This window comes from Coprinopsis cinerea (assembly GCF_000182895.1).
Source record: "Coprinopsis cinerea okayama7#130 chromosome 4 map unlocalized cont3.4, whole genome shotgun sequence".
NCBI classification, from domain to species: Eukaryota; Fungi; Basidiomycota; class Agaricomycetes; order Agaricales; family Psathyrellaceae; genus Coprinopsis; species Coprinopsis cinerea.
This window is the reverse complement of record NW_003307541.1, coordinates 1,547,797-1,565,644: the sequence shown is the minus strand read 5'-3', so window position 1 is coordinate 1,565,644 and position 17,848 is coordinate 1,547,797. Positions and strand designations below refer to the sequence as shown.

At 50.8% G+C, this 17,848-nt stretch overlaps 7 protein-coding genes across 7 annotated transcripts; 1 reads left to right on the top strand and 6 right to left on the bottom strand.

Annotated features, from left to right (window-relative positions):
* Window positions 1-142: 142 nt before the first annotated feature.
* Window positions 143-1,898, bottom strand: CC1G_14382 (hypothetical protein; the record flags this gene model as incomplete). Its single annotated transcript, XM_002911339.1, has 9 exons — window positions 143-522; window positions 573-713; window positions 768-790; window positions 849-931; window positions 984-1,231; window positions 1,341-1,466; window positions 1,519-1,669; window positions 1,728-1,784; window positions 1,887-1,898. The coding sequence occupies 9 exons, from the start codon at window positions 1,896-1,898 to the stop codon at window positions 143-145; spliced, it is 1,221 nt and encodes a 406-aa protein (XP_002911385.1).
* Window positions 1,899-2,249: 351 nt separating this feature from the next.
* CC1G_14381 (RNA helicase) lies at window positions 2,250-3,925 on the bottom strand (the record flags this gene model as incomplete). Its single annotated transcript, XM_002911338.1, has 6 exons — window positions 2,250-2,489; window positions 2,541-2,794; window positions 2,844-3,144; window positions 3,197-3,295; window positions 3,353-3,576; window positions 3,635-3,925. 6 exons carry the CDS (start codon window positions 3,923-3,925, stop codon window positions 2,381-2,383), a joined length of 1,278 nt encoding a protein of 425 aa, XP_002911384.1. The 3' UTR covers window positions 2,250-2,380.
* Window positions 3,926-4,080: 155 nt separating this feature from the next.
* On the bottom strand, window positions 4,081-5,177 carry CC1G_14380 (rap 1A). Its single transcript, XM_002911337.1, has 8 exons — window positions 5,077-5,177; window positions 4,988-5,017; window positions 4,886-4,936; window positions 4,790-4,833; window positions 4,672-4,734; window positions 4,587-4,615; window positions 4,464-4,539; window positions 4,081-4,409 (listed from the first exon to the last, which is right to left on the bottom strand). Exons 1-8 carry the CDS (start codon window positions 5,105-5,107, stop codon window positions 4,173-4,175), a joined length of 561 nt encoding a protein of 186 aa, XP_002911383.1. The 5' UTR covers window positions 5,108-5,177; the 3' UTR covers window positions 4,081-4,172.
* Window positions 5,178-5,273: 96 nt separating this feature from the next.
* On the bottom strand, window positions 5,274-7,182 carry CC1G_10919 (hypothetical protein; the record flags this gene model as incomplete). The annotated part of the gene is made up of 10 exons (XM_001836086.2): window positions 5,274-5,651; window positions 5,705-5,864; window positions 5,917-6,363; window positions 6,419-6,461; window positions 6,511-6,621; window positions 6,672-6,799; window positions 6,854-6,922; window positions 6,972-7,016; window positions 7,070-7,120; window positions 7,179-7,182. The coding sequence occupies 10 exons, from the start codon at window positions 7,180-7,182 to the stop codon at window positions 5,354-5,356; spliced, it is 1,356 nt and encodes a 451-aa protein (XP_001836138.1). The 3' UTR covers window positions 5,274-5,353.
* A 533-nt stretch (window positions 7,183-7,715) lies between these two features.
* CC1G_10918 (hypothetical protein) lies at window positions 7,716-8,475 on the bottom strand (the record flags this gene model as incomplete). The annotated part of the gene is made up of 3 exons (XM_001836085.2): window positions 7,716-7,762; window positions 7,961-8,035; window positions 8,445-8,475. 3 exons carry the CDS (start codon window positions 8,473-8,475, stop codon window positions 7,716-7,718), a joined length of 153 nt encoding a protein of 50 aa, XP_001836137.2.
* A 2,966-nt stretch (window positions 8,476-11,441) lies between these two features.
* CC1G_13238 (hypothetical protein) lies at window positions 11,442-11,852 on the top strand (the record flags this gene model as incomplete). Its single annotated transcript, XM_001836083.1, has 1 exon — window positions 11,442-11,852. The coding sequence occupies one exon, from the start codon at window positions 11,442-11,444 to the stop codon at window positions 11,850-11,852; it is 411 nt and encodes a 136-aa protein (XP_001836135.1).
* Window positions 11,853-16,491: 4,639 nt separating this feature from the next.
* On the bottom strand, window positions 16,492-17,540 carry CC1G_13236 (hypothetical protein; the record flags this gene model as incomplete). Its single annotated transcript, XM_001836081.2, has 4 exons — window positions 16,492-16,549; window positions 16,634-16,658; window positions 16,745-17,039; window positions 17,352-17,540. 4 exons carry the CDS (start codon window positions 17,538-17,540, stop codon window positions 16,492-16,494), a joined length of 567 nt encoding a protein of 188 aa, XP_001836133.2.
* Between the last annotated feature and the right edge of the window lie 308 nt (window positions 17,541-17,848).

Here is a 17,848-nt window from a genome sequence, read left to right as displayed (position 1 = left end):
AATAAAGTGTGAATGAGGGAGAGAAAGCGAGTTGGAAAGGGCTGGCAGCAGAATTTGAGCAAAGTATCAACGCTCCCGAAACACCTTTTGCCTCTTCAAACACAACATGACCAAAGAACTTGCTTTGTTGGGAATCATTTTCTCACGCTAATACTGATTTTACAAACGCGCATAGCTCCCCCTCCATCTCCTCCGTGCACTGGTGCCCAACTCCTTCATACACTACAACCTTTTTAATCCCGCTTTCTCCAACTTCAACACTATCCACAAATTCCTGGCTGGCAGCCCACGGAACGAGCTTGTCATCCCCACCCGAGATAACAAGTATCTTCTTCCCAATGAAAGGATTTCCTTCTTTGGCTTTTGAACTGGTGGCCGGGTCGTACTCTTCAATAGCTTTGAGAAGCGACGGGGGAAAGTAGGGTGGTGCGAATGGGATCCCGTTGTTCGCCGTGCGGTGTCGCATCAAGGCAAGGTAGTCCGGACATCCGATTATTGGGATTCCAACTTGCACTCTTTTCTCTAAGTGTTTCATGAGTTCAAAGCATCAATAATGTTCTCGGAAGACGTACCGCGAGCCAGGGAAATCCATGTCGAATGTCCACCCAGGCTGATACCAGCTACACCCCATTTCTCAACCGTGAGCGCTCCATCCGGGGACAGGTACGACGGCAAAAAGTCTATCAAGAAAGACACGTCCTTTGCCGTTCCCACTTTTTCTCTATTTCAGCCAGAGCACCCCTCGATGTTCTTTCGTAGAAACCCACCTTGGATCGTAAACATGTCGATCCTTTTTTTAGCACCAAATTAGTTCAACCCCGACTCCACAGACATCTTGGAAAACTTACGCATGTCGAGGGTTGCTTGGAATTTCGCTCCAGTCGTTGTTGACCTTTTCATCCAACAGTCGTTTACCGTGGTTCCGATGATCCTGTAAAGTACCATTAACCCCAAATCACAGATGCCGTTAACTGCTTTCTTACCAGAGTAACCACGAAGAGCCTGCCATCATCAGACCCTTTGAGTACCAGATCCCGAGCGAGTGTGTCCAGCACCCCCTTGAATCCTCCCCTCCCGTGCAACAGGAACAGTACCGATATCGCCCCCGACCGAGCCGTTCCCGCCCGAAAAACCTCCACCTCGATACCCCCGATCAAGTAGCTCTCTCTTTCCACAGAATCACTCATGGTCGTCAATGCACAAAACCCGAATGAGCATGCCATTCTAACAACTAGTGTGATTATATAAGGGTCATATAATGAATAACTCTAATAAACGCGTGCTGAACAGTTTATAGGCCGAAAGGGCAGAGTCGTAAAGTTATTACCATCTATCGCCACCCCCGCCATAGCCACCTCCACCACCACCGTAGCCACGAGATCCTCCACCACCGTAGCCACCGTAGCCACCACCTCCGCCACGATAACCACCACCCCCGCCTCGTCCACGTCCGCCACCATATCGACCTAAGCCCAAACGTCAGAAACGGGCAATTGAGCGACTGGAGGATTTACTCACTTCGGCCACCACCGCCGCTGTAGGCAGCCATCTCTTCCAATTGAGGAGGAACAGGTGCCTTGGCCTCACGCAGGATCCCAACGAGCTCGCGGGCAAGCTTGGCATTGTCAGTGGTGAAATAGGTATAAGAGACACCCTTCATGCCAGCACGCTGTCAAACATCCAGTCAGCCAGGGGTGATCGCATCGGCATGCAAGGATACCACTCACTCCTGTTCGTCCAATTCGGTGGACGTAGTCCTCGCAGTTGTTCGGGAAGTCATAGTTCTGTCAAATTACCATCAGTAAACATTCGCCAACCACAAGCACGGAATGCACGCACGATAACATAGCCTACGTCCTTGACGTCTAATCGCAGCGAACACGTACGACGGAGAACATCAGCAAAGCCGAAACCACAGAGGACGGATGAAAGAATTCTCGGCTTCAACACCCGACCAAGAGAGAATGTTAGCAGCAGACAATCATCACCACCGGCGGTGAAGCCGGGTGCGACCAGATCGAGGATAGGCGAGACGCAAAACAGAGTCCAGAGAAGACCAAAGTTGCTTAATGTGTTCGGATCTTGCACCTTCTTTGTCGCCAAACCAAACCAAGAACATACAACGTATTCCAAGGCCTGATGCGGAGGGAGGTGCAGCTGATCCACGTTAAGACAAACGAAGCCATTGGACCCTTTACGACCACACGGAGCTAAGCCCACCACCTCATCGAAATCCGGAAACGCACCCTTGACAGTGTTGCTGAGCTACATCGGTTTACCGCCAGCCCGAGGCGGTTTCCCTCTGTTATGCGGTCGAATGGCAACCAAGTCACTACGCCGGGACCACGTGTACGCAGCTGGCATAGTGATTTCGAACACCTCAAAGGCAGATTAAAAACGTACCAAGTCCACGAGAGGCAACGTCCGTGGCAATCAAAATTGGAGATCGACCAGCCTTGAATTCTCCCAACACCCAATCACGTTCTCGCCTACAGCCTTGGTCAGAGATGGGACGCAGACAGAAAAGACGAGCCACTTACTGTTCCTTGTCACCGTGAATAGCCAAGGCGGGCCAGCCATCTTGACGCAGGTATTTGGTGATGTCGTCCGCCACTCGTTTTGTTGCAACGAAGATAAGAACCTTTGCATTTTGAGCGCTGATTTCATCGAGATGCTTGATCAATTTGTTGCGCTTCTCGAAATCGCTGCAGACCTCAATGATCTGCTGGATATTGGGGTTAGCGGTCAGTTCCATAGAACCGATGTTGACTTGAATGGTATCTCGAAGGAAATCCTAGGACGACGTGAGAACATTCAACACAAACATAGGCAGACTGGCTTACATTCGCCAATTTTTGAACATCCTTGGGCCAAGTGGCGCTGAACATGAGGGTCTGTCGGTCAGGGCGGATTTGGCTGACAATTTTGCGGATTTGAGGCTCGAAACCCATGTCAAGCATGCGATCAGCTTCGTCAAGGACAAGGTAAGTGACACGACGCAAGTTGGTCTTATGCGTCTCCAACATGTCGATCAGCCTTCCAGGGGTAGCAATCACGATCTCGACGCCTCGTTGCAGGTCACGAATCTGGGGGCCTTTGGGAGCACCACCATAGATAGCAGTATTGCGAATGCGAGAATTACCACTGTGGACGGATTATGAGCATGGCAATTTTGGTTTCGAAGAGGATGATCTACCCGAATTTGGAGCATTCTTGCTGAATTTGAACGGCAAGCTCACGGGTTGGGGCCAAAACGAGAGCAATGGGGCCATCGCCAGGAGCAAGTAGTGGTTGCCTGTATCCTTGTTGGTCAGCTATTTCAGACAAAAAAAAAAAAAAGGGTGCAACTCACGCATTGATATGGAGCATCGCCGGGAGGGCGAAGGAGATGGTTTTTCCACTACCGGTCTGAGCGATAGCGACAACATCGCGACCACTCAGTGCCATGGGCCAAGCCTGGCATTGAATAGGCGTTGGCGCGTCGAAGCCTTGAGCACGAATGGTCGACATGAGATATTCAGGGAAACCACATTCGTCGAAAGATCGGATTGGGCGGGGAACATTTCGGCCTTGGACCTTGAGGCGGACGGTCAGCAAAAATGCGGTGCAGAGCAGCAAACAGAAGAAAACTCACTCGAATATCCTTTGACCTCCTGAACTCCTCGACCTCCCGCTCGCTCATGGCGGTGATTCTTTTGTCTTCAACGTAGAAGTTCTTTTCGAAGCGCTCCAGGCGGGTGTTGGCCCAGTCGACAGAACGCAGTCCGCCGCCGAGGTTGGACATTCTATCATCATGTCCTCCCCAACCACCACCACCGCCGCCGCCGTAGCCTCCATGACCGCCTCCATAGCCGTTGTAGTTACCGTAACTCTGAAAAGCGAATTTTAGCGTCTCAACGGGCGAGGTTGCCTCAAAACGCACCATTATTGTGTTGTTCTGTGGAGGAAGAGAGTAAGAGAGGCAAAGAAAAGGCAATTTGCAAGGCTGGCACAAGTTCCTGACTAAGGAGCACAACAAACACAAACAATGCGGGGTTGCAGTCATACTTATTGACACAATGGAATTCGACAGAGTCAGCGTTACAAGCAGTCGTGAGTGTCCATAACAAATGTTGTTGTTGCAAATAAATAGCAAACTAGATAGCAGATGTGTGTCCCAATCCACGGGGTCGTCACATAATCGTACAGGTCTTGGATTTCTTCTTAACATGATGCGTTTCCACAGGATACCGAGTCCGCATTTGTCGTAAGAGGTCTTCAAACACTTCGTTGACATGCCAGTTCTTCTTGGACGACGTCTCAAAGAATGGGAGATCCCAGCGGTTGGACAGTGATTGGATGGTCGCTCGAGGCACTTCTCTCTCGTTTACCAGGTCGAGCTTGGTTCCGACAACCACAATAGGAATCGTCTGAAATGCAACCGTTAAATAGGGGTTATTGGTGTTCAGATAGATGCCACGTACAGTATCGCCTCCCTTTATTCGATAGATTTGCTTGCGAAGGTTATCGACCTCTTTAAGGGTGGCTTCCTGCGTCAAACTAAACAGACATTCAGCACACGCCAAGTCGCGGCAGGGGACTCGTACCTAAACACGAGCACAAAACCTTGTCCAGACTGAAGGGTGGTGTAAGCAGACAGCTGGTTCGGTGGAGAAATAGGGGACCAGCCACCTTGATATAAACTTCGTTCAACGAGGTGAACTGCTCTGCGCCAGCAGTGTCGAGGACTTCCAACTGAGAGAGATAGTCAATCGCTAGGAGTGGTAGGTGAAGGGAAGAGGCGACATACAGCTGATAGCTGCCCATCCACCGTCACAGTCCGACGGTATTCCTCTGGGACTGATCAACAACTCGCGGCAGATGGCGAGTGGTAAGTGGGACGTACCCTCGATTGTGGGGTCGTAATTCTCAACGAAAACATCGCGTATGAATCGAACTATTGCCGTCGTGAGTTGGCTGCAACCCACAGGGAAAAGGAAGAAATAACCTGTCAAGGCCGACTTGCCCACACCCCCAGCTGGATTCGGAGGACAAGGTTTAGCTCGGTAGGCCCGAAAGCGCCAGATCATGGCTCACCTCCAAGAACAACCACACTGAACTGCCGCATTAGTCTATGCCCGTCGTCCAGGTTGCGGCTTCATTCATTCACCAAGTTTCGTGAAAAACCTGAGCTGGCCAGGGTAAGGGTGATGGTGCAACAGAATATCCACCCACCCTGTTTCCCGTCTCCAGTGGCTGTGATCCTTGATCGCGTGTCACTCACGCCCTTCCTCGTCAATAGGGGTTTATATTTTACATCTTTATGTACTGGGAAAAGATATATTGGCCAGGCCATATGTCAGATTAAACTAGACTAAGAACTCGCTTCCGGTGCCTTCGACTGGTCAACAGTTTCGCCCCCTTCTTTGGCCTTTTTCGCCGCGGCCGCGTTCGCGAAGCTGAAGGTTGGTCGCACGGTTGAGTTCAGAGCAGCTGGAATCGGTTTTGGGGAAGCGGGAGCCCGAGCTTGAGAGGGTGGAGGGGTCGCAACACGGTTTCCGGCAGTACGCTCAGATGCGGTCCTCGAACTTGTCCTTGAGATGGGAATTCGCTCCTTTTGGGCTTCCAGCTTTTGTTCAACCTCTCTTTCGCGCTGGGTGACATCAACAGGCCTGGTTGTCGCGGGTTAGCACAGTTGGCAAGGAGCCAAATCGCTGAAACCTACTTGGCGCCGCCGAATGGATTCGGGCGGGAGGTGGCAGCGGGCTGGGAAGCCAATTTGGGTGACGACAACGGGCTGGGGGACGCTGAGACTGGCCCAGAACGAGGAAGCAACTCGAGTTTCTTGCGACCCATTTGCGGGGTTGGTGGGGTCGAGTCGGTAGCTGAATGGAAGAAGATAAGATAGGAGGCGCCGAATCAACAAACAGCACATACGCGATCCTCCGCTCCTTCCAAAGGCTCGTGGGGGACGGGCTGCGCTCCTCCAGTCTCCTTCATCTGCAGGGCTTTCCCTCGGTTGGAAGTCGCCTCTGGAGCGCATGCTACCGAACCTGCTTCCACCGTCCTCCGACGGTCCGGTGGATGGTTTGAAGCGGCTCCCAATCGACCAGGTTTCCTCTTTATCGGCTGCGCTTTCACTACCGAAATTTCCAGACCCTTTCCGTCGGAATCCCCCAGTATCAGGCTCAGTAGCTCGGGGGCGGCTTGATCGCCAATCGCTAACAGTATCGGTTATGCTGGGGGCGCGCTCAGCGGACTGCGGGTCGAATCGTCGGCGTCCTTGACCGGGCAGATCAGGTAAAGGTCCATCTCGACGCCAGGGGCTGTCGAACTTTGAATCGTCCTCGTGTCCATGTCCTCCAAACCCAGATCGTTCCTTGGCTACGTACACGTCCCCTTGTCAGTGACGGTGCATGCTGGGACAATGGCAACTCACGAGGCTCTGCAACACTGACACGGACAGCTCTTCCGGCAAGGCTCTGGTCTCGATGAGAGAATGAAGGGATTTAGCAAGATAGTCAAACTCACCGAGCCCGTCCTGCCGAGCGCTTCCTTTAGATCATCCACGGTTTGGAATTCAACATAACCGAATCCCTTGGGCCTGTCGTCCCTATCTTTGATGATCTTGACATTATTAATCTGAGAACTGTCGTTGAGCATATGGAAATACGAATGATAAATTCAAAAACCTTCAGATCGGCGAAGTGGTTTGCGATGTCGTCCTCAACTAAGTCGAAAGCAAGATTGCCAACGAACGCAGTGTACGGAGGGTTAGTTGGGAGCGGGACATCTTCCCTAGCGAAACCGGGTCTCTCAGCTGGGTAATTCGGATGAGTTTCTCAGAAATGGTGGAAATCGACGAGATACATACGACGGGAAAAGTCATCCCTACGGCCGAACCGACTATCACGGCCGGCGTCCTCGTCAATCTTGGGTGCCGCTGGGCAAAAATTAGACAGATACGATCGCACAAACTAGGACAGACTTACGGGCACTGGGCAGGTCTTCCATTTCGTCGGCCCATGATCCAAGAGCTAGGAAGATGCGATAAGGAACGCATACGGATTGGTGTATGATGGAAACACACCAGTATCGCCTAAGAACTCGCTGAGAGCGATCTTCTTCGCTTTTTTGGGTGCTGAAAATTAAAGGATCGGGTTAAGGTGATCCAAACGACAGAATAAGAACGCACATACGCATCGTATTGTGAACTAGCGAGACAATGCAATCCTAGTTTCACACTCATCATCCCTCCTACGAAATTTGGCCCCCACTTTGTTTGCTCATGCTTGCCTTGTCCGTTTCGGGCCGAATCGGCCGTTTCTGTTGCGGAAGGCTCAGCGTACTAAAAAAATAAAATAAAATTATCGAAGGAAGGAGGAAAAAAGGAGAAGAGAGGAGGGGGATTAATATTGTGACGGGTGGGGAACGATTTTGAAACCGTGGCCCAAGGGTGTAGCCACCCGTTCAGCCATAGGCCCGGGCGCAGCATCGCCGAAATAAGCACGACGGAATATCTGTAGGTACAGTGGCAGTGCTGCGGTTGCTTAAATAATGCATCACGCGATCAAATGGCGAAAGTGAGAATAGCAGGAACTCTCAAATTCAAGGGCTTCCCGAAAGTCATGTCTATATCTGTGGACTTCTGCACCCTGAGGTCAAGGAGTCTGTTAGACACCCATTCATTGTTCACATATGTAATGCCCTCAATGAGCCAGGACAACCATAACTTATTAACTCCAGTCTCTAAGAACAATCTCTTCCACCACATTCACTCCACCTATGGCCCACAGTTGTCAGTGTGTGTACCCCGTGTCCACTGACACAAGATGTGTATTCAAAGTTACAAAGTATCTTTGTACACTATGAGAAACATGACTACAGACATCCTTAGAAAGTCTGTACAGTGTAGTCAAAGGACAAATTACATGCCTTTACTTACCTGCAGGTGTGTCTGTAGTTAGGGCTCACTACGGACACCAGATCACTATGTCACAACTATGGACATCCAGCCTCAAGGCCTCATGCCTTCGCAAAGATGAATCAACTTGTACTAAGGCTGTCCACAAGTCAGCCCTACTCTGAGATAGTGAAAAGCAAGGGTCGGCTGACCCCTGCGGGTTTTCGGGTCAACCCTGCGACGGGTCGGGTACGGGTCGCCATTTTCAAACCCGAGATCTTTAAAACGAGCCATAGATCATCCGAAACGGATGGGAAATGGTTGAGATACAGTCAAATTAGTATTTTAACCATATCTCAGTCATTTCTTATCCGTTTTCGATGATCTAAGGCCCAACCCGTGCGGAAAACCCGTCGGGTTACGGGTAGGGTTATGCCAGGGGTCGGGTCCGGGTCGGCCTTCCGAAACCCGGGGTTAACCTCTGGTGATCACTAGCCTACTAGGCTACTCACAAGTACTTGCAAGTAGATCCATGGGAATACTTGTGAGTATCCTGACTCACGGATCTGAGTCACCCATGCCAAGATACTCATGCTGTTACCAACATATATGCTTACTATATTACTACACCATATTACTATACTCACCTCATTGTTACCTTATGTTTTTCATTCCAACTCATCGTCTTACTCATATTTACTGCATATTCATTGCTGACTGATACTTATTAAAAACACACCGAAACCTACATACTTTCTGTGGAATACACATGTTATCCATGAGGACTACGCCTCATAGTTATAGGGATGGTCAAGAGGTTTTAAAACTCCCAGGGTAGGGGCCAGGGGTAGAGCAGGGGTAGGGGTAAGGGTAGGTCTCGGGCTACCCTTGACCAAACCCCTACCCCCAGTCGGGGGTAAGGGTTTTGATAAAAATCAACCAAAACCTATTTATTTCAATATCTATGTATAATTTCTACTAAATAACTGCTGTATGAGCGATAAAACACATCAATATATCTATATTATGCTGTGACTAATGGTTAGTGTCAAAATGCTAAATACCCTTGGTTAAAACCCCCAGAGTTGGGGGGTAAGGGTAGGTGTCCGGCTACCCAGGGGTTACCCCTGTCCTTCCCTACATGTTTAACAACACGTCTTCTAGTATATAAGGACTCCAGTTTTCTTAGTTAGTTTCCTCACTTCGTTCTTAATTAGGGGGGGTCAGAGTAGCGGTTATGGGCCGGTTATGGCATCGGTTATGATGCGGTTCTCACTTTGGTTTTCCGTCATCAAAACCGACCCATAACCTGGTTCTACTCTGACCACCCCGTTCAATTTCTGGTTATGGGCCAGTTTTGCCGCAGGATCGCTGCTCGGGAATATCCATCCCAAACTGCTTATTCATGTACACCATGTATTTAAGGTGTTTTGATCGCGCTGAAAAAGGAATGCACCCGTCCAAATTTGACTTAAACCATCATGCCTCGACATACCCTCTGTCAGAAACACCATAATGAACTTGTTAGGCAGTATCTCGCCTTTCGAAAATTTCGTCAAAGGCTTTCTCGTCATTGTCGTCACCAAGCCCGTTATGCCACAGCCGCCCAACAGTGCTCGCTGTCAGGAGAAGACATCGAAGTTGATGTTGACAGTTTGCTCCGTGATGCCGATAACAACATCGTTGACAGCAGTTGGGCAAATTCCGCCCCATGCACGTGATATGCGAAAAAGGAAGGAACCTAAATTAAGACATTCACATCAATACGGTGGACATATTTCACTGGCATTCATGAAATAAAGCTCGAAATTCCTCGAATAAACATAAAATACTAGCGGAGATTCGACTAGAGTACAGTATGCACCAAACTGGCCTGCCCTAAACGCACGGCCACACCTTCCACTAGGCGCCTAACATCACTATCGGTACCTACAGGTTCTATGCCATAATAACAGCAAATGTAATCAAGATACGAGCGCGGTAATGAGTTCAGATAATGATCGTTTAGTAACCACGTAAAGTGAGGTATTTGTGGAGTGTCGGATGGGAAGGGCGAATTTGGTGGGGCTGAAGTAGCATAGACATTGTTGCCAGATGAGGCGCTGGTGGTATTTGATGTAGATGGAGTGGCGGGAGGGGTAGGTTTAGACAGAGCATCAGTGCGAGCCTTTTTTCCCGAGCGCTCACCACCCCCATATGGATCTGTATTCCGGATCCTTTTGGTTTTGACATGAGAACCAGTCACATCAGGTTCCTTTGCTCGTGGGGCCCTGGCTGCAGACGTCTCGGAAGGGTGTACTCGTGGGTCGCAAAAGTGATGGCTAGCCATTTCTTTCCCACACATCATCATCTCATCCTCAATGAGTTTCAAAGCATTTTTATTGAACTTCGGCAAAGGGAATGCAGGAGTATTTGTATAGATGTAATTTCTAGTGTCCATACAGTATATATTACAAATTAAAATGGGGTATGGCCACCCTTTGAGTCAAGAACAGCCTGAACACGGGCGGGCATGGAGGAAATGTGACGGTTGATGTTTTCCATGGGTAGCTTCTCCCATGCCGAGCGTACAGCACATTTGAGGTCATCGACAGTGTTGATAGTGTATTCCGAACGTATAATGTCCTTGAGATCATGCCAGAGGGGCTCGATGGGGTTGAGATCTGGTGATTGGGCTGGGTGGTCAACCAATGGGATGCCGGAATCATGGAACCACTTCGAGATAAGCTTTGCGCGATGGCTCGGCGCTCCGTCTTGCTGGAAATCAACACATCCTCTCTCCTCTACCACCTCCTGATAGAATCGCTTCAATACCCCATCCAAAACCTGGTCCTTGTATCTCTCTGCTGTCATTCCTCCTCCCTTTCCTCCCGGGTATTCTAACACCACCAAAGGGCCCTTCCTATCAGCAATTATGCACCCCCACACCATGACGCGCACCGAAGACTGTTTAAATGTTGGTAATAGACAATCTTCTTGGAATTCTTCGTCAGGGCGACGTGTAACAAACACCCGGCGGCTTTTATCTTCAAGGCAGATATAGGTTTTGTCCGAAAAGATGGTAAAAGCGAAGTCGACATCCCCAAAATCCTTCCGATACTTGGCCCATTCAAGCCTAGCCTGCTTGTGATGTGGTTTGAGGAATGGTTTCTTCCTAGCGATGCGTCTGTGGTAACCATGACGGTCAAGGATCCTCCGGACAGTGTCAACTGAGCATTTCTTTGTTGACTGGTTGCTGATGTCCTTCAAGGTCATTTGACGTGATTTCGTGGCTGTTCTGATGATGTGTCGCTCGTCACGATCTGTATTTATTTTTGGCCGACCGGATCGAGGGTGGTTGCTTGTTGAGCCAGTTGCGTAGAATTTCTGTCGGATTTTGGCAGCAGTGTGATAGGGGATATTCTCAGCTGCTGCTGCTTCTGCCGTGGTTTGCTTGGCTAGGACTCATCCAATAAACCGGTTCTTCTTGGGAGTATCATGCTGAGTGCGACCAAAAGGAAATCTCGCATTTCAAGTAATATATTCGGCTCGCTCTGCCCCGGCTCGTGATCCCTTTGCCATGGACATCGATGCAACCCGTGTAGGACCCAACGGCAAGTCTCGCGATGACTTCCTCCAAGCCATGCGCGGACGGTGCTTTGGTTGTGGTTCGACCGCCCATGTCAAGAAGGACGGAAACCACGGCAGTCTCCGATGCAACTACTGCCAACGCATGGGTCACTCGTCCAACGTCTGCCAGGACAAATATATGGGTATCACGCCAGGTCGAGGTCTTGCCCCACGCCGCCGCATTGCTGCCACTCAGGAAGCTCCGTTCTCCCTCTTCAACGAAGGCTCGTCCGCTCCCACCGCTACTGCCACTGTCGCTGCCACCCCGTCCCCTTCTGTCGATATTAACGCCATCAATGCCGCCCAGCAACGTCAACTCGAAATCCTGGCCAAGCTCGAGCAGCTCCAACAGGATTTTTGAAAAGGGTGCTTGCTAAAGCCGCAACGCTTGCACCCCTCTCTCCGCCGTATGCCGTCTCCGAGTATGATTCCATTCGTTCATGTACTATTAGCTCAGTTCGCGAAATACACCCTGGTTCATCCCACTTTCGCATCCGGATCAGACTCAGAGGCAGGAACCGAACGGCAAATCCTGCAGCAATGATTGATTGTGGCGCCACTGGCAAGTTCCTGGACAAACCCTTTGTGGCCAAACACCGCATCACCACCTATCCCCTCCGGCACCCTATCCAACTCCTTAACATCGACGGTACCCCAAACCAGGCTGGCCATATCACCCACTTCTCTCGACTCGAACTCACGGTGGATGGACATACCGAGTGGACGGACTTTCTCATCTCCGATCTTGGAGGTGAGGACGTCATTTTGGGACTCCCTTGGCTTCGCAAGATCAACCCCCAGATCGATTGGCGGAAAGGCACACTCCACATCCCTGCCCCCAAGGTCGCCAGTGTCACTATCGAGGAAATCCCAGACGAAGACGCTCAGATCCCTTACCGAGGAGCCCCTTCCGGTAACGCCATCCTGGAGCAGATCACGCAGCTCTGATGTGACTGCTGCCCTTGATCCCACAGCCTGTTTTTCCCGATCCCGCTCCAGATCCGACTCCAGATCCTGCTCCGGAACCCGAAGAGGAACCGCCATTGCTCCGCATCCGTGCCAACCGCGTCACCCGTAGGAAATGGGTCCGAGCGGGATTGATTGAAGCCACTGGTGACGAACTCTGGTGTGCAGCCGGGTTCACTTACTCCCAGAAGATTGCCGAAGAAGCGCAGAAGACCAAACCCCAGAAAACGTTCGAAGAGATGGTTCCTCCGCAGTATCGCCAACATGCCTCCGTCTTCTCCGAATCCGAGTCTCACCGCCTCCCTGAGCACAAGCCTTGGGATCACGCTATCGATCTCATCCCCGGAGCTCCGACTACCATGCGTACCAAGGTCTATCCCATGTCCCAGAATGAGCAGGAGGAACTCAACCGTTTCCTCGACGAGAACTTGAAGAAAGGCTACATCCGTCCCTCTAAGTCCCCTCTTTCGTCTCCGGTCTTTTTCGTCAAGAAGAAGGATGGTAAACTTCGCTTCGTCCAGGATTACCGTCGGCTCAATGAGATCACTGTCAAAAACCGCTACCCACTTCCCCTTGTCTCCGATATCATCAACCGTCTCCGTGGTGCCAAGTACTTCACCAAGTTTGATGTTCGTTGGGGCTTACAACAACATCCGCATCAAGGAAGGAGACGAGTGGAAGGCAGCGTTTGCGACTAACCAAGGCCTGTTCGAACCCCTGGTCATGTTCTTCGGTCTCACCAACTCCCCCGCCACCTTCCAAGCGCTCATGAACTCCATCTTCTCCGATCTTATCGCTGCCGGCAAGGTCGCAGTATATCTTGACGACATTCTTATCTTCACCGCCACTCTGGAAGAGCACCGCCAGATCGTTCACGAAGTCCTTCAACGCCTCAAGAAGCACGACTTGTACCTCCGGCCTGAAAAGTGCGAGTTCGAACGAGAGGAGATTGAGTATTTGGGATTGGTTATCCGAGAAGGCGAAGTGCGCATGGACCCCACCAAGGTTGAAGCAGTCCGCAACTGGCCCGTTCCCCGCAACCTCCGTGCCCTACGAGGCTTCCTCGGTTTTGCCAACTTCTATCGCCGCTTCATCAAGGATTTCGCCACTATTGCTCGCCCGCTCAACGACCTCACCAAGAAGGACACCCCTTGGCAATGGAACGAACCCCAGCAACAGGCCTTCGATACCCTCCGGAACACGTTCACCTCCGCTCCTATCCTCACCCTCTGGGACCCTAGCCGGCCCACTCGCATTGAAGTCGATGCCTCAGGCTTTGCCACAGGAGGGGCCCTCCTTCAGAAGCACGATGATGGACTCTGGCACCCCGTCGCATTCCGCTCCGCTTCCATGCAGCCGGCTGAACGCAACTATGAGATCTACGACCGCGAAATGTTGGCCATGATCGAAGCCCTCAAGGACTGGCGACACTTCTTAGAAGGACTCCCCGACCCGTTCGAGATCGTCACCGACCACTCCAATCTCCAGTACTGGCGCTCCGCTCAAGACCTTAGCCGCCGACAAGCACGATGGGCTCTCTATCTCTCTCGCTTCAAGTTCTTGCTCACCCACCGCCCTGGCAAGGGCAACACCCAAGCCGACGCCCTCTCTCGCCTAGACACCCATCAGGTCACGGACGCCGAAGACAATAAGGCAGCAAGTTGTTCTCAAACCAGAGTACTTCGCCAAGCTCGCCGCCACTCATATGCTCGTCAACCCCCTGGAGCAGCGTATCCGCGACACCAGCACTCGCGAGACGCACGTCTTGGAAGGGCTTGCCCAACTCCGCACTTCCGGTCCCCGCCGTCTGGTTAACGGTCTTGCCGAATGGGAAGAGGAAAACGGTCTGGTGTACTACAAGGGACGTGTCTATGTTCCCCCGGACGACGAACTTCGCCGCGACGTCCTCAAGCAATGCCACGACGATCCCACCTCTGGTCACCCCGGCGTCCATGGAACACTTGAACGAGTTGAACGACAGTATTGGTGGCCCGGTATCCGAGCATTTGTCAAGAAGTACGTGGATGGTTGCGACACCTGCGCGCGGAAGAAGTACATGCAGCACCCCAAGGGCCTCCACCCAACCCCTGGACGTACCCCAAGGCCCTTGGGAATCTGTTGGCGTCGACCTCATCACTCAGCTTCCCGAAGCACACGGACACGACGCCATCATTGTCTTCACCGACCACTACAGCAAGGTTCTCCACGCCCTCCCCTGCTCGTCTGACATCACCACCGAAGGGGTCGCAGACATCTACTACCGAGAAATCTTCCGCCTTCACGGCCTTCCCCTGCAGTTCATCAGGTCGATCGCGGTCCCCCAGTTTGCATCCAAGGTCATGCGCACCCTTCTCCGTCGACTCGGCATCCAGTCCAACCTTACCACGGCCTATCACCCTCAAGCCAATGGGCAGACCGAACGAGCCAACCAAGAAGTCGAGAAGTACCTACGTCTTTACGTCAACCGCCGTCAGGACGATTGGGACGAACACCTTCCAATGGCCGAATTTGTTATCAACTCCCGTATCCACTCCGCCCACAACCGCTCACCATTCGAAGTCCTTTATGGCTACATCCCTCACTTCAACATCCCGATTGGCAAGAGAACTGGACTCCGACCCGTCGATGACCGCCTCCAGCACTTGCAGGATGTCCGGAAGGACGCCGAAGCTGCTCTTCGACTCGAAAAGGCTCATCAGAAGGACATCTATGAGGCCGGCAAGCGATCTGCCCACCAGTTCAAGGAAGGCGACTATGTCTGGCTCGACGCAAAGGACATTCAGCTCAAGGTACCCACTCGCAAACTTGGCGATCTTCGACTCGGCCCTTACAAGGTTCTCAAACGCGTCGGCGACCTCGACTACAAGCTCGATCTCCCCAAGAACCTCTCTCGCATCCACCCTGTCTTCCACGTCGACAAGCTCTCTCCCTGGAAGGGTAATGATGTCAACGGCACCTTGCCACCCCCGCCTGAACCTGTTGAACTGGAGGGGGAGCTTGAGTACGAAGTCGACAGCATCCTGGATAGCAAGTTCGTCAAGAGGGGGAGGGGCCAGAAGCTCATGTACCTGGTCAGTTGGAAGGGATATAGCGCTGGACACGACTCCTGGGAACTGGAGGAGAACCTGAAGAACGCGCAGGAGCTCATCGCCGAATACCACCGTCGACATCCGAACGCACCACATCGTATCTCTGCCACCGCCTTTGCATCTATTCCCTGGCAGAAACAGCCGACAACTCAACCGTTCTGGCATATGGACCTGGATTGGGAGGAGGGGCGCCGCTTGCCTAGGATCATCGAGGACGATGAGTCTTAGAAGGGGGGTAATGTCGTGAACTGCTGGTACGACCCCTATTTTTCCCATCTTATCTTATCGCTTCGTTCATCTTTTATCTTATCGTTGCCCCTGTCTTTTCCCCTTTATTCTCGTCATGGACACTTTCTCTCATGGAACACTGCCTCGTCTTGCCCTCTACCCTGTTCTCTATTGTTCTTTCATTCTTGCACAGCCTTATGACTCGTTATGACTCGTCATTACTTCTTTATTGTTTCACCCTTGTTTTGGTGCAGCCTTCGCCCAGCCTTGTGACCTTTTCTTATTGTTCTTGTTGTATTGCCTCATCGCTCGTCATCCTGACTCATTGCGGATATGTAGGTTGTAGTTACAGTATATAACTTAGGTAGTTCGCTCTGCATGTTCCTCAGCTTGACCCTCTTTGTCAATTCATCACTCTATTCATTGCTCTCAACCCAGTGCTCAACGTCTCTCATCGCTCTCACTCCTCTTATCTCGTTAACCGCTCGCCTTATCTGGTTTCTAGTTTGGTTTAGTGCTCGCTCTTCGCGACACCCTGTGGGAATTCCCGACGCCCTTAACAAATTTCCGATGTCTTAATCAAAGTCCCACCATCTATTGCGGGTTTCCGACGCCCTGAGCAGATTGCCAAAGTCTGTCTTGGTGTTTGCAATGCCCTGCATGAATTCCCGACGTCTGTTGGGAGCTTTTGACTCCCTGAATGAATTCCCAATACCTTCAATGAATTCCCAACATCTTTTGTTGGTTTTGGACGCCTTGATCGAATCCCTGACATCTGTCAACGTCTGTTTCGGGTTTCTGTTAGAAACCGCGCCAGCAACTCGCGATAAACCAACTGAGCCAAAAAGGCCGCTATCACCGGTTAAGGTGATAGGTTGCTGGCACTATATATAGAGCTGATCATGTCAGGTATTGGTCGCCTACTGTTGAACGGAAGACGGATAGACGGATAAACGGATATGGGACGGACGGAATGACAGGCCCCTGACAGTTTCCGGCTCCCTGAGCAAATGCCCAATGTCTTCAATGAATTCCTGACTCCTTGAGCGAGTACCCAATGCCTTCAACGAATTCCCGATGTCTCCGACTCCCTGAATGAGTTCCTGACGTCTTTTGGGGGTTTCCAATGCCTTGAGCAAATCTCTGATTTCTTTTGTGCGTTTCCAACGCTTGGAGTACATTACTAACACCTTGAGCAAGTTCCTGACACCTGGATTCCGGACGTCTTCAGCAAACTCCAATTCCTGTAGTGGTTTTCCAACACCCTGTGGAAGTTCCCAATGCCTTCAATGAATTCCCAGCATCTTTAGCAAATCTGAGACACCTTGAACAAGTTCCCAACATCTGTGTTGGGTTTCACCACCTTGAATAAATTGCTGGTGCATTCAACAAATTCCCAATGCTATCAATTATCCCAACATGGTACATTGTTAATAAGTTCCCAATGATTTTAACTTTGGATTCTTTTAGCAAATTTGAAATGCATGTAGTAAGTTCCTATTGTCTTTTTGCCAATCTATACCACTTTTTAGTATATTCCTAAGACCTAATAAATACGATAGACACTTTTTGTTCACAAGAAGGTACAACTGATACATCCGGACACATTCTGCAATCTCCAACACATTTTTCCACAATTCTCGACATATTTCTGCAATCCCTGACACATTTTTCCGCAATTCCCGGCACATTTCTCGGATTTCCGCCATCTCCGACACAATTTTCCCGCAATCTCCGACACATTTTTTCCGCAATTTCCGGCGCATTTTTCGGACATTTTCCCGCAATCTCCAACACAAGTTCCTGCAATTTCCGACGCATTTTTGCGCAATTCCCAATCTATCTCCACGCAATTCCCAACACAATTTCCCACAATTTTCGACACATTTTTCGGACTTCCACAATCTCTGACACATTTCCCCGCAATTTCCGACACATTTCCCAGCAATTCCCAACACATTTTTCTGCAATTTTTGATTGACAATTTTTTTCTGTAATTCCTGGCACATTTTTGCAATCTCCAACAGATTTTGGCAGTTCCAGAATGTCAATTTGAGTACACCAGCACAGACTA

Bases quoted from the DNA above. Each gene is read 5' to 3' on its own strand.
- CC1G_14380 (XM_002911337.1), bottom strand. From the start codon at position 5,107: ATGCGGCAGTTCAGTGTGGTTGTTCTTGGAG. The intron at 4,540-4,586 runs GTACGAGTCCCC...ATGTCTGTTTAG, and splicing joins GGTTTTGTGCTCGTGTTTAG to TTTGACGCAGGAAGCCACCC. The intron at 4,410-4,463 runs GTACGTGGCATC...GTTGCATTTCAG, and splicing joins GAATAAAGGGAGGCGATACT to ACGATTCCTATTGTGGTTGT.